The sequence below is a fragment of the Sceloporus occidentalis genome, unplaced genomic scaffold, assembly GCF_023333645.1.
Source record: "Sceloporus occidentalis isolate IW3139 unplaced genomic scaffold, rSceOcc1.0.p SCAF_14, whole genome shotgun sequence".
Taxonomy (NCBI): Eukaryota; Metazoa; Chordata; class Lepidosauria; order Squamata; family Phrynosomatidae; genus Sceloporus; species Sceloporus occidentalis.
The window spans coordinates 7,624,700-7,638,797 of record NW_028316994.1 but is presented as its reverse complement, the minus strand read 5'-3'; the positions used below and the strand labels follow the sequence as shown (position 1 = coordinate 7,638,797).

Below are 14,098 nucleotides of genomic sequence, written 5' to 3'. Positions count from 1 at the left end.
TCTACTCTCCCAAAAAACTTCCCTTCCAACCAAATCTGGTTTCTTATCTTTCCACTGGGGGGGGGGGGGGAGGAAGCAAAACAATTCTAGTTTGTGAAGGATTTTGGAAATTGCAGTTCATTTCCAAGCAAAGGGGAGTGTCAGGCAGAGTAGTAGTTCCAGGGAGAAATGTTTGTGAGGATATGTTTGTAACACAATTAGAGGCTAAATTTTGATGGGTAGATTTCAAACATAGGTTTAAACCTGAAGGATTTGTGAGTGGAAATGAAAGCGAAGGTTGAGGCTGTAATTTTGAAAAGTAAATGCTAGCTAGAAATCTAAACAAATGTTGAGAGAATTTTGTTTATCTTTCCTGTGGGAAGCGTACCATTTGAGAGATTTAAATACCAGTTGAACCATTTCTGATTGGATTTAAGTTTAGCCTTGTGCTTAACTGTTTGCCTGATAGCCAGAGATTACCAGAATTACAGGCCTGTTTATGGAGTCAGCGTGAATGAATAGGCAGACTGGTAGAGGAAGGATTGGATACCGCCTCTGCACTGCCCAGCACAGAAACAGAGCAGACCACTAGAAACAGCGTGTCTCCTCCTCTGCCTTGTAGGAATGTCTTCCCTTCTGCCCTCAGCAGTTTATTAAAAAGTACTGCATAGCTACTTTTCTGCAAGATTCAAAGATGGAAAATAGATCCTACAGTACTGTCTGGTTATGACCGTTTACACAGCTTTGTTGATGGTGTGTAGATTACTCTGTAGCAGAAATTGAGAATTATTTTTGAAAAACTTTTTGTGGTAGGTTTTGCTAAATTTTCAGTAGGGTGGTCTCTGAAGAAATCCTTTGAATTTGGTGCAGGTTGTCTATGGTCCAAAACACACTGCAGAAGTAATTCAGTTTGAGATCACTTTGACTGCCCTGGCTCAGTGCTAGGGAATCCTGGGGATTGTAGTTTATTGTGGCACCAGAGTTCTCTAACAGAGAATGCTACTATGTCCCACAAAACTACAGTTCCCAGAATTGCCTAGCACTGAGCCAGGGCAGTTAAAACGGTCTCAAACTAGATTATTTCTGCAGTGTGTTTTGGACCTGTATATGCTATCCATGATAGTCAAAGAAAAGGACAAGTTTTCCAACCTGTATTAATTCCAATATGGGGAACCCAACTCACCAAATAAGTGCCAGTGATAAAATTTCACTGGAGCAGGATTGGGATAGCAGCATTTGGTAAAAGTGATACAGGTCTTAAGAGAAAACTATGGCAGATGCAGGACATTGCCTTAGATGAGGCCCATGGGTTCATGGAGGAGGCAAGCCAAGTAGCAGGAAATGGTCCATGCCCTGCACACTTGGTCTTCCATGTTCTGTGGATGGATAACACGTAGGAAGCGGAAACTGAATACCTTGTCTGTTAGGCTGCGTAAGCTCAGGACTTGTCTCTTAGCTGTCTCCTGCTGAGCTGTCAGCTGTACAGGTCTTGCCTGCAGGAATGGAGGCAGGGTTGGCAGCTCCTCACCAGTTCCTGCACCAAAAGTTAGAAACCCACTGGGAGCAACCAGAGCATAGCCATGAACAGAGTAGCGGGCCCTAGGACTCCAGGGTCCGTCGCCTTTGCCTCGTGTCCTTCCCTGGGCTTCAAAAAGGAGCTCTGTGCAATCCAAAGCCACCAGGTGCATGTCTTGATGTCTAATGAGCCGCTGTGGCTTGAAGGCATCTACGTAATGCTGGCTGCAGGCAACGGGAATCTGTAGGTGGAGAAGTATTTGCCTTGAATCCATCCCAGAGAAAGTTATCTGACATTTTTATTAAAGGAGCAGTCAAATACAAAAAGACAGGACCTTCTCCTCTAATAATATTATCTTAAAACTCTTATGCCCAATTATGTCTTTGGGAGAGACATTTTGAGCTTTCAGAATGAGGGAAAACCACCACCAAAACTGGAGCAAACATTCAGTATCATGAGAATGGGGTGTGGCTCGCTTTACCGCCCTTGACATAACCCTTTTAGGCTAGATACTTGCCAGCTTTGGTCTGTCAAATGTAAGTCTGCACAGTTTTTTATGGAAAGTCAGGCTTGCGCTTGCTAGCACCCTTGACAAATGCAAGGGGATTTGGATTGGTCTGTGGAATACTATTTTTCCTAATTCATGGGAGGGGCTACAGTTCAAACTAGCAAGAGAAATATGCTAGTGCTTTCACCAGGATAGTGTGTCTTTGTCCGAAATGGAGTGGGATACTAAAGTCAGCCCTCCATAGCCATGGATTCCATATCCATAGATTACGGCTTGAATATATACATATATATTCCAAATAGCTAACCTTGATTTTACCATTTTATATCGGGGACACCATTTTACTGTGCCATTGTATTTTATGGGACTTGAGCATCCGTGGATTTTGGTATCCACAGGGGATCCTGGAACCAAACTAGCAGATACCTAGGGCCCACTGTACTTTGAATTGCACATGTAGCCCTGATCCACCAGGGGTCAGTGCAAAGCCTTAGCAGAAGATGGTGGTGGCAAACCACTGCTCAGCAAACAAGCTTGAAGAAGGAGGGATGCAGTGTGCTATGTAATACAGTACATTCATTCTTAGCAGAGACCTCTCATGTCCCCACACATTTTCTAGTTAAGTTGTGGGATAGCCTACAGATCTGTTTATGTTCGTAAGAGGTTGCAGAAAGAAAGGACAGGAGGCCTTGAACATCTCAAGCCTTACAGGGGGGTATGTGGTTCCCTAGTTTTTGGACTGTAACTCACTGGCTATGCAGGTTGATTGATAGGATTTAAAATCTTTGAGCCACAAAACTACACCTATCTTTAAGTCTTTTTCATAGGCAACTAATTACTAAGGATGACCAGAATTTATATCCCAAACCATTTTGTCATACTTTCCAAGATGACGTGGAAGGTAGTTGTGCTTATCCTTTAAAAGAACTATCAGTTATATTGGAAGAAGAGTCAGATGTCACAGTGAATAAACCATTGTGTAGTTATTTTCTGGCAAAAGTTCTTTACAGTTTCACAAATATATACCAGAAAACAGAACATTCTTAAGCTGTGTTAAAAGCAAATGAAAGAATCTCTGGCTCCTCACCTGTCGCAACCTCCTTTCCATGATCTCCACCCAGTTGAGCCAATAGCGGGAGGCTGTGGATTCGGAGATGTGGAAGCGGAAAGCCAGGTCTTGAAGAAGCAGCCCCAGGCGCAACCGGACAAGTACCAAGAACAGCTGGTTCTCGGGGCTGAGGGCACTGTGGAGTCTACTATCTGGGCTCCCCTGTTCCCCTTCAATGTTGAGAAGGAAGTCCATAAAGACCATGAGCCGGGGGTAACTGTCAAAGCCTGTGTAGAACCTCAGCCACTTGGCATTATTCTTGACGATTTCAAGAGAGAAGGCTCCATGGTGTGCCTGGATCTCCTGCTGTCCTCTCAGCTGCCTGCTTAGTGTCAGGACGGTGGCACTACTGGCATCCAGCTCCTTCTGTAAGCGTTGGCTTATGGACTCTAGCTGTTTCCTCTCACAGCGCAGGTTACAGTTCTCTGCCTCAAGCTGTGAAATGCGTTCTCTAAATTCAGAGAGAAGAGTCCATTTCTTGTCTCCTGCCTTCTGTGTGGTGATGAGAAAATCTGACATTTACATGGGTTATACAGTTGGCCCTCCAAATCCATGGATTTTTCATCCACAAATGCAAGCATCTATGGATTGAAAATATTCCTAAAAATATAATTCCCCAAAGCAAACCTTCATTTTGCTTCCCAAAAGCAAACCTCAACACCTTTTTCATATGTCTTTGTATTTAATGGGACTTGAGCATCCACAGATTTTGGTATCCACAAGGGGTCTGGGAACCAAACCCCAACAGATACCAAGGACTCCCTGTATCTCCACCCCAAGCCTCCTTCCATTATAACACACTCCACCAATGTTTGCCCTCACCTGTAGTTCCTGACAATCTTTCTGCCTGGCTTCTATTTTCTGCTGAAAATTATGGAGCAATTCGCTCTGGTGGTGCACTGTGCCTTTCAGTTCTGTCACAAGGTCCTTTAGTGCTGCTGCTTCCTCAGGTATACAGTATGCATTGTGGTCGTGTAGCACAGCCATTTTGGAATTGTTCACTTCACAGGGTGACTTGCTATTTTTCATCCACTGAGCTGCAAAGACCAGGTCACCAAAACTAGAGGCATTTTCCACTGTGGAGACACAAGGTCATAGATACTTCAGCAGCACTGCTAATGGACTGAGTTTCTCTCATAAACCATAAGTTGTGATCCTCGGTGATCTTTTGGTGGTTCAATGTTATGGAATTCTGGGATTTGTAGTTTTGTGATATATTCAGCCTTTTCTATCGGAGCTCTGGTGCCATAAAGTATAGACCCTAGGATTCCATAGCATGGACCCATAGCAGTTAAAGCAACGTCAAACTGGATTATTTTTGCAGTACAGATGCAGTTGTTGCCTATTTTGACATCCCAAGGAGTTGTCCCTATGCTCTTAGGGTTTGGCCCTGAGATAGTCCTGATCTGGCAACCCTAATCTAATCCCACCACAGATTTTGTAGCAGTGAACCAATTGAATAGAATATGGGCCAGGTTGAAAGCTCTGGGAAATGTGGTGCCCTGAAAGAATCAGAGTGCTGTAGAAATTCTGAAACTATCATTCCCATGATTCCCTGAGGAAAACATCTTTTATACCTGTATGAAACCTTTTTTAAGTGCACAATAGATCCATATCTCCCTGTTTTTTTGTTGTTGTATACCTTCAAGTTGTTTATCACCAAGTTTTCTTGGCAAGATTTGTTCAAGGATGTTTGCCCTTGCCTTCCCTTGAAGCTGAGAGAATGTGACTTGCCCAAGATCACCCAGTTATGATGGCTGAGTGAGAATTTGAACCATGGTCTCTAGAGTCCTAGTCCAAGACCCAAACCACTACATCACACAGGCTTTTATCCTCCTGATATCCACTCTTGTATAGCTTTTCCCATACAGCTGCTAATTCAGGCCCATTTTTCCTAGATTAAATCATTCTTATACCACAAAAAGGTTGTTTTCGTGGTGTTTATAAACTTACCCTTAGCAGAACCCCTTCCCTGATTTAAAGGAAGCCAGTTTAGATTGGTAATTTGTATAGTGGGGGGCAGATCAGATTCAGATGTCCTTTTACAACCCCCCTACAGACAGTAAAGTGCATGGTAACACAGTACTTTCCATTAACAGCACCCCATCTTTGGAACTCCCTGCCTAGGATGACTTGCTCAATGCCATCTGTTTTCTTGTTAGTGTCAAGTTTTTTAAATTTGCTGATCCCAATTAGTTCTTCTTTTTTATCTGGGATTTTATCTGCCCAGTTCTTCCATTGTGTAGTTGTATTTGTTTTATTGGCAGTTTTACTAGAACAGTGATGTCTGTGTGTAACCTGCAGCCCATTGGTTTGTGTCCTATTCTCTGGAGCAGCATCTCATCCCATCTTCTACATGACATCCCCTAAGACATTTGAAGATGGCCATCATGTTCACTCTCATCTCTTAACATATTCAGGGATAGCTGTGTTGGCCATGCAGAAAAATACAACAAAATCCACAAAACAGCGATACCTTTATTGGCCCACTTTAACAAGAAGAAGAGAATGGAGGATTTTACCTCCAACAAAGGTAAAACTCTTTCATTTGGACAACTATTGGCAAGTTTTACTTATACAACCCCTAGTTTTTCCCCCCACCTCTAACATTACAGAGCCTTCTTGAAAAATTCAGTGTTCTCTGCCTAAGAAAATGACAGCTTCACACAGGACAGGGACAGCCTTGATTTCAAGGAATCTTGTAGGTGCACTGATGGAGCATCTTTTCTGCTGCTAATGGAGTTGAAATTTTGTTACCTGTCTTTCATTGCTCTTTATGCCTAGTCCTCACATGGCCAAGAAATGCAGTGAAAACCCTTCACAGACCAGACCGAGTCTAAATGTAGGCCTTGACTCTTAAGATTGTCACTTTTCTTCTGTATAATTTCTAACATCTTTGTCTGATGAAGAAGCCAGTGAAGCTTAAAAAGTATAAATTACTTATTTTGTTCATTATGGTTATTCCCCCCCCCCCCGGCTGTGTATTTCTTATCTGGAATTCTGGAATCCAAAATATTACAAAATCCAGAATTGTCCACATGGTTGGCTACCGTTGCTTTCTGATGATTCAGTATAATTAAACTTTGTTTTATGCACAAAGTTATTAAAATATTATGTATAAAATTACTTTCAGGCTATGTATATAATGTGTATATGGAACATAAATGAATTTAATGTTTAGACTTGGGCCCCATGTCCAAGATATCTCATGCATATCTAAATAGTCCAAACCCCAAACCACTTCTGGTCTTAAACATTTTGGATAAAACTAGACTAGATCTGTATTGCTGTTTTGTGGATTTTTGGATTTTGTTGTATCTTCCTCTCACCACTAGTGGCACAATTACTCTCTCCTCAGTCACCCAAGCTGGAACTTGAATGTAAAAATCAGATTATGTGTGTCCCTGAAGCCCCTAGATCTCATGGAGGTGTCAGAGAAGCAGATACCAGCAGCCGGCGATTCCCCTTTTCGTAGCAAGCAACGTTTTTTCCCCTTCTTCCTGCCAGGTTGACAAGATCTAGGTGGCACCTCTGTCTCCAGCCCAGAGTGGACAGCATACACACACACTGCCTCCTGGCCTTCCTGTTGGGGAGAAAGATAATTGCGGTGTCAACCTAGCTATTGTTGTTAGGTGCCCTCAAGTCATTTTCTGACTTATCATGACCTTAAGGTGAACCTATCATGGGGGTTTCTTGGCAAGATTTGTTCAGAGGGGTTTTTGCCTTTGTCTTTGCCTTCCTGTGAGGCTGAGAGAGTGTGACTTGATCAAGGTCCCTAATGACTTTCCATGGCTGAGAGAGGAGTTGAACCCTGGTCTTTCAGAGTCTTAGTCCAGCACTCAAACCACTGCACCATAGTGGCACCATTTTATCGGGACATGGGAGAGGGAGAAATAAAGGAAGGGAATTTGTTTTTGTGGGCTATGAGGCTGTGTTCTAGAAGAGTTTATTCCTGACATTTCTCCAGCAGCTATGGCTGAATTCTTCAGAGAATGCTGGCATGGAAGAGAGTAGTGTATATATACTGTCGGTTGAGAGGAAGCAATTTACATGTTAATCTATGTATTGTGGCCGAATAGCCACAAAAACAATATGAATGCCGGCTGTGAAAGCCTTCAACTTCTCAAAGGGAACTAGTATTTGAGAGTAATTAATATATGGGTGCATGCAGTGATCTTAACCCCTGGAGGAAAACCATGAACACCAACTTGAAACCTTTTAAAAAGACAAGTTGGAACTTGGTTTTCTTATTTTGGAGGGGATATTCCATACTCCATCAATAAGACTGCACTTACTGGAGACAGCTTGGCGTAGTGGTTTGAGTACTGGACTGTGACCCTAGAGACCAGGATTCGACTCCCATCTCAGCCATAAAACTCACTGGCTGATCTTGGGCAAGGCACACTCTCTCAGCCTCTGAGGATGGCAATGGCAAACCTCCTCTGAATGACTCTTGACCCAAAGAAAACCTCCAACCAAACAGAACATGATAGGTTCTCCCTAAGTCACAAACAAATTGAAAGCGCACAGCAAAAACGTATTTACTCTCTGTGTATGTGTGTGTGTGTACATACACACACACACACACACACACACATAGAGTGAGAGAGACTGCCTGTGTGTGTACACTCAACACTCCAACCACTATGTATAAGTGCAATATATACATATATATGTGTGTGTGTACATATACTGTGTATGTATTTTTGTGTATACACACACAAATACAAATACAAAATGTATACCTACTGAGAGAGTGTCAAGTTTAACCAAGGTACTGATGGAAGGTTTTTAGACAAGGGAGGAATACTATCCAAACTGGTAGAATGTAAGGTGTGTGTTTCTGAAAGGTTCCATGTATCTACACTGTAGAAATAGCGCAGTTTGACATCACTTTAAATGCTGTAGCTCCTTCCTTATGGAACCCTGAGATTTGTAGTTTCACAAGGACTTTATCCTTCCTTGCCAGAGTGCTGGTGCCCCACAGATCCCAAGATTCTGTAGAATGAAGCCACTTTTGACTGCCATGGCTCCATGCTATGGAATTCTGGGAAGTGTAGTTTGTTGTGGCACCTCTGGCACACTTCCCAGAATTCCATACCATGGAGCCATGGCAGTCAAAAGTGGTGTCAAGCCAGATTTATTCCTGCAGTGTAAATACATCCTTACATGCACTGTGTGACGCAGCAGGAAGAAAGAGCCTTATTACCTGGAAGGGAGAGCTCTCTCTCTGCATCTCCTCGCCTCGTTTCCGATCCAAAATGGCCGCCGCCGTGAACCTGCCCTATCTCTCCCTATAATACAGCTAAAGGAAAGCCAACGGAAGTCTAGGTTGCCCTCAACAAAGATGGCAGAATTGGAGTTGAGAGCGACGACGTAGGAAGGAAATGAGAAGAACTTCCGCCAGGAGTTGGGTCCTAGTTGCTGGGTATAGTAAAACCTTCCGCTCAGACTGCAGAAATTATCCAGGTTGACTCCATTTTAACTGCCCTGGCTCAATGCTATGGAATTCTGAAAGTGTAGCTCTGTGGGACATTTAGCCTTCTCTGTCAGAGAGCTCTGGTGCGACAAACTACACTTCCCAGGATTCCACAGCATTGAGCCTTGGCAGTTAAAGTGGTGTCAAACTGGATTATTTCTGCAGTGTGGATGCAGCCTCAGTTTTTTATATATATGTACAAGTTGGAGAGGGGAAAACCCCCACAAAGGGACTTCCAAAGCCTGTATGTTTTCCTATTTTTCCTTCAATTTGAATCACTAATAGTGAACTTAGATTAGCTAGGGCTCCCCCACCACCACCACCAAAGAAAAGGTGCATCTATATTGTAGAAATAATGCAGTTTGACACCACTTTAAGTGCTGTAGGGCCATCCTATGGAATCCTGGGATTTGGAGTATTACAAGATCTTTTGGGCCTCACAAAACTACAAATCCCAAGTTTCCGTAGGATGGTAACTATGGCAGTTAAAGTGTTGTCAAACTGCATTACGTGTACAGTGTAGATGCACCCAAAGTTGAAGAAGATCAACTTTGTTTTAATCTCGTCATTACTAGACTACACTTCCCAAAATTCCGTAGCATGGAGCCATGGCAATTAAAGTGGTGTCAAACCAGATTTATTTCTGCAGTGAGGTTGAATAATAGGAGTGCAGGAGGAAGTTATTCAGTTCATATTGTGATTTCAGGCCTTTAAGTGGCCTGTGTGGGTGGCAGCTTATCTTTAGGGTTCCAACTCCCATCGCTCTCCACATTGTAGTTTGGGATGATGGGAGTTGCAGGCCAATACATCTGCAGGGCACCAATCTGGAAGAGGAAAGTCACAAGTCATATCTTTAACACATTCACCATATTTTGGCAATTCAAACAATGAAGAGGGTGTCTTTGTCAATGTCAAAACACACTGCAGAAATAATCCAGTTTGAGACTGCTTTAACTGCCCTGGCTCAGTGCTAGGGAATCCTGGGAATTAATTTATTGTGGCACCAGAGCCATCTGACAGAGAAGGCTACAGTTCCCAGAATTCCATAGCACTGAGCAAGGTGAATTAAAGCAGTCTCAAACTGGACTATTTCTGCAGTGTGTTTTGGACCAGAGTTTCTCATTTACTTTTGTCTCCCCTCCCATCTTAGATCATTTGAAACAGAAAGAGAGATCAATTTTGGATCTCAATTTTGGAATACCGTGGTCAATGAACTGATGCCAGAAAATGAGCCAACAGCTACCAAAAACGCAAAATCATTTGTCAATAATCTTACAGCAACACGGTTATAATTCATGTGTTAATCACCTAAGTGACCAAAAAGAAGCTGATCAAACTCCAGAGCCTCTTATAAAATTTCTGCAGAATATTAAACATTCCAAGCTTGGTTTGGGGTTTTGGAAGAGATGCTAGCTATTCAGACTAACAAGCCTCTTTCTAGCCTCTTGATGGCAAAAACAATCACATACGATTCTTTGTAATTTATTTGGAGCTTAATAGTGGTGATATTATTACGCTTTTTGAAAAGCTTCTTGAAGTATGGAGAGATCTTAATTCAGCCTTCCATATTCTGAAGTACCTAACAATCGTTCCTCTAAGCTTTTCAATTCATCTCATACAGGGCTTGACAAAGGCTGTTTTGTTGGAACAAATTTATACTAGTAATTGTCACCGTTATATTTTTATAAACACACATGGTATTAAGTACAAGATACATTTTTTTTACTGCTTTATATTACGTTGCTGTTATGTGCCTTCAAGTTAATTCTTGCTTATGGTGAGCTTTGGTGGCTCTATTCAGAGGAGGTTTGTCATTACCTTCCTTAGGCTGAGAGAGAGTGACTTGCCCAAAGTCACCTCATGGGTTTGAGCAGAAATTCGGAATTGACACTCATTTTTTTTGTCCTCAGGAGATGCAGATTGCCACGGTGATGCATGTCGGGTTTGTTGATTCTCATTACGTTTTGGGTTCGCAAATCTTTTTGAGTTATTTTTAACCCTGGTTTTATTCACACATCCCATCGTTTCAGGTTAAAATGGAGCTGCCTCCCTTCCTTTATTGATACAGAGTGATCCAAATCAATTCGAAAGCATATCCACACTGCCGATGATACAGATCGATGCAGATTTCCAGGAAAACTCAGGGAAAAAATGGTATTGAATATCCCAGGTTAAGTGGTGGTTTTACCAGCTCCCTCCCCCCCCCCCCCCCCCAAGTACATTGAGTACATTCGTAACATATGTGAACACCAAGGATTCAACCTGGATTCATTCTGGATTATTTTTGTAGCATGAATGGAGAGGAGTTTTTCACACGAAAGAGATTGGGAGTTTATCTCGTGATCATTTCAGAAAAATTGCATAATTACGCGATACGATTTCACATGACGTCGCAGAAAACCCACAATTAAAGTGGTCACAAAGAAGCATTAACGCACATCTTTTTACTTTCGGGATTTCAGCGACAATGCATTTTCGTTATCACTTTATTTGCACAATTGCGTGTGATAATCATTCGCTCAATTATTCACCATTTTCACTTCATTTGTGGGATGCTTTAAATGTACTTTAATCTCTCTTTAATGCTGAAATTAGCCCCAGTGTGAATAACTCCATTGTCTTCCAGGATTCTCCTAGTTGAATACTCAACTATACCATACTGGCTTCATGTGCTTTACAGTGTATGGTGCATTTATTACACAATGGAATAAAGCAGAGTTTTTGTTGTTTCTGTTGATTAGTGTCTCATTCTTGGATTCTTTAATCTGGTATATAATATATATGCAAGAACTATCCATAAATGCATTAGTTGTATTTCTGTGCTCAGTTCAAGTGTATCATACCTTTCAACCTTTCACAGATGAAAACTGGGACACATGTGGCCAAGCAAGATCAGGGTTTAGTGAAGATGGCAAAAATTATTAATGAGGAAAACACACAAACTGGGAGAGGCCACAGCGGCTTGCTTTTGCCTGAGACAACTGGGAAGAGCAAGATTTGATTGCTCCATGCCCATAGTTAACTGAGTGAAAACTACTTTTGCACTTTGAAGTCACTTTGCAGGAGCTGAAGAAAGCTGAGGAGAAAGTGGGAAAGTGGGAGGAGTAGAGAGAGACAGACATTTTAAATATAGCTGGAAAAATGGGATGACAGAGGATTAATGAGGATGGTTCCTGCAAAATCAGGACAGTTGCTGTATGGTATACAGTGTGCCACACGTTATACACAGGTGCCTTTTACGCAGCTTTCAGCTTATGCTGAAAGCTGCGCGATGCAAGTTTCAATTGGCGTTCACACCACATCACGCATCATGCACAAGTCCCATTATTTTCAATAAGGCTTGAGTATACGTGCTATTTGCCTTATGCAGAGGGGTCCGGAATGAATCTCCCACGAAAGGCAAGGGCACACTGTGTACAACATAAACACAACAGAAATAATACTATCTGCAATACAATCTATTATGCAGAATGAAAGAAACAGAAAGCCTCAGTCTCAGTTGAGTTCTAAATGAATAAAACCAAACTACACTTTGAATTATTGTTCAGCAATTTCATCCTGGCATCTCCTTTCACATTCTTTGTGGAATAATGGCAACTTTCAGCACTGCAGTAGAATGTCCTTGGAGACTGCAATGTTCTCTCACTGGTTTCTGAATGTTGCCATTTTTGATGTTGAATTTGTGTCCATTTATTATTGTTATGCCTAGAGACTAGCCTGTTTGTTCTGCAGTGAGGGTGAAGGGGTGAGCATTTGTGTTTTATGAAGGCGCAAGGAATTTGGAGGTGCCTTTCCGTACATGTGCAAGGATTTTCATTCTCTCTGGCTTTCAGCTGGCCTGTATGTCTGGGGGGAGAGGGCTTGAGCCAAGGTACTATGAATGCACGATGCTAAAAGGCTGTGTGCATTATGATCTGAACTAAAGGTGAGTCTTTTACAATACAGCGATTTAAAATAAGACTTCATTGTACATTAACCTGATGACAATTCTTGCTTCAACTATACAACCATGATGAGAATGACTATTATGGGGGATTAAGGTGATATTGAAGCCAGAATGGAGTTTCATTTTTCCCCAGTATGTTATCCAAATTGACTCAATTGAGAGAGAGAGCAGGGTTGTTGTAACACAGCAATCAGACATGACCACAAACAGATTTCAAATCAGATTCTGATAGTGATTTCTTCCAAAAGCTAGAGTTTAGTAAGACCTCTAGTAAAATAGATGTGCTGCTCTCATTACTATTTCTGGATAAAACTGAAGGTCAGCCTTTTTCCAGCAGTGTATGTCTACTCAGAGATCCTAATGATCTGCTTGGGCATCTACCTAGAATTCCAACCAGAATAGTGATGTTAAGTGGATAGTTTCCAGACACATAGATTTCTTTACATTTGTCTAAAAGCCGTGTAATACTTACTGCAAAAGTGTGTCAGCTTTTAAGAAGATGAGCCTTTGCACACTCAGGGCCTTATTTTCCATCTCTCTCTCTCTCTCTCTCTCTGTCCTTCATCTTCAGCCTTGCTCAGGCTTTGTTGTTTTTATTGTTCTTACGTTGTTATATATGTTCTATTTGTAGTGGAATCTCATACTTACCTCAGGGTGAAACTAGATAAGATGCTAAATCTTCATTTACAAACACACTTTCTGAACTATAGAGATTTGCAAAAGTAGCTGTTTTCTGGTGGCTGTGCAGGCTTCCAGATTCTGGGAGTTGTAAATGCCAAAAGGAATTTCCCCAAAGTCTGACTCCATACTGTCCAACTGTCCCGATTTGGCAGGGACAGTCTCAGTTATTCCTCTGTTGTCCCACTTTTTCAGCTGCTTTTAAAATATCCCAGTTTCTGTCTCCTCCTCCCACTTTCCCCTTTGTCCTTATCTTACTTCAGTTGCTACAATCTGAGATTGAAGTGCAAAAGTAGCTTGTACTCAATTAACACATTGGGGGAAAGGAAAGGAGGGAGCAGAATCTTGCACTTCTCAGTAGGCTCAGGCAAAAGCAAACTGCTGAAGTCTCTCCTAGATTGTGCTTTCTTCCTCAATATCAGCTAAAAGATGCTAGTGTTTTTGATCTCAACTTCACGCCTCTCACTGGAATATACTTCCGGGGAACTTCTCTGAAACTGAATTTGGCCCTAGAAGTGAAAAAGGTTCTTCATACTTTGAGAAAGATGAGGAGAATCATGGATATGCAGAAGTCTTTAATGCACCATTTCCATTCTGAGGACTTGCCAAAATGAATGTCTTCCCACTATGGTGAGATTTTAAAGTTAGGACAATTATTTCTTATTTGCTCTTGAAAATTTACACAGCAGACTTCAGGATGAGCAAGATGTCATCATTTGTAGTTTTTTTTTTAAAAAAGGGGATGTGTACATGATCACTCTGCAATGTGTAAATGGTCATCCCGCCTCCATCTCCCAACTGCTTCTCCAAACAGCCTTGGGAAGACTCTTGGAGATCTGAAATGCTAGTATTGTGACAGTTACGTTGACCCTCATCTTGATCAG

At 41.9% G+C, this 14,098-nt stretch overlaps 2 protein-coding genes across 3 annotated transcripts in view; one reads left to right on the top strand and one right to left on the bottom strand.

The window, feature by feature from the left end:
• Positions 1 to 63: 63 nt before the first annotated feature.
• LOC149303729 (uncharacterized) lies at positions 64 to 8,389 on the bottom strand. Its single transcript, XM_089480548.1, has 5 exons — positions 8,321 to 8,389; positions 6,559 to 6,694; positions 3,934 to 4,187; positions 3,091 to 3,603; positions 64 to 1,736 (listed from the first exon to the last, which is right to left on the bottom strand). Exons 1-5 carry the CDS (start codon positions 8,345 to 8,347, stop codon positions 1,272 to 1,274), a joined length of 1,395 nt encoding a protein of 464 aa, XP_089336674.1. The 5' UTR covers positions 8,348 to 8,389; the 3' UTR covers positions 64 to 1,271.
• A 3,943-nt stretch (positions 8,390 to 12,332) lies between these two features.
• The window catches only part of LOC149303728 (sulfotransferase 2B1-like), a 42,945-nt gene continuing 41,179 nt past the window's right edge, over positions 12,333 to 14,098 (top strand). For both annotated transcript variants that reach the window (XM_089479769.1, XM_089479766.1), the window contains exon 1: positions 12,333 to 12,515. The gene's annotated coding sequence lies outside the window, so the exon portion shown is untranslated. The remainder of the gene's footprint in view (positions 12,516 to 14,098) is intronic.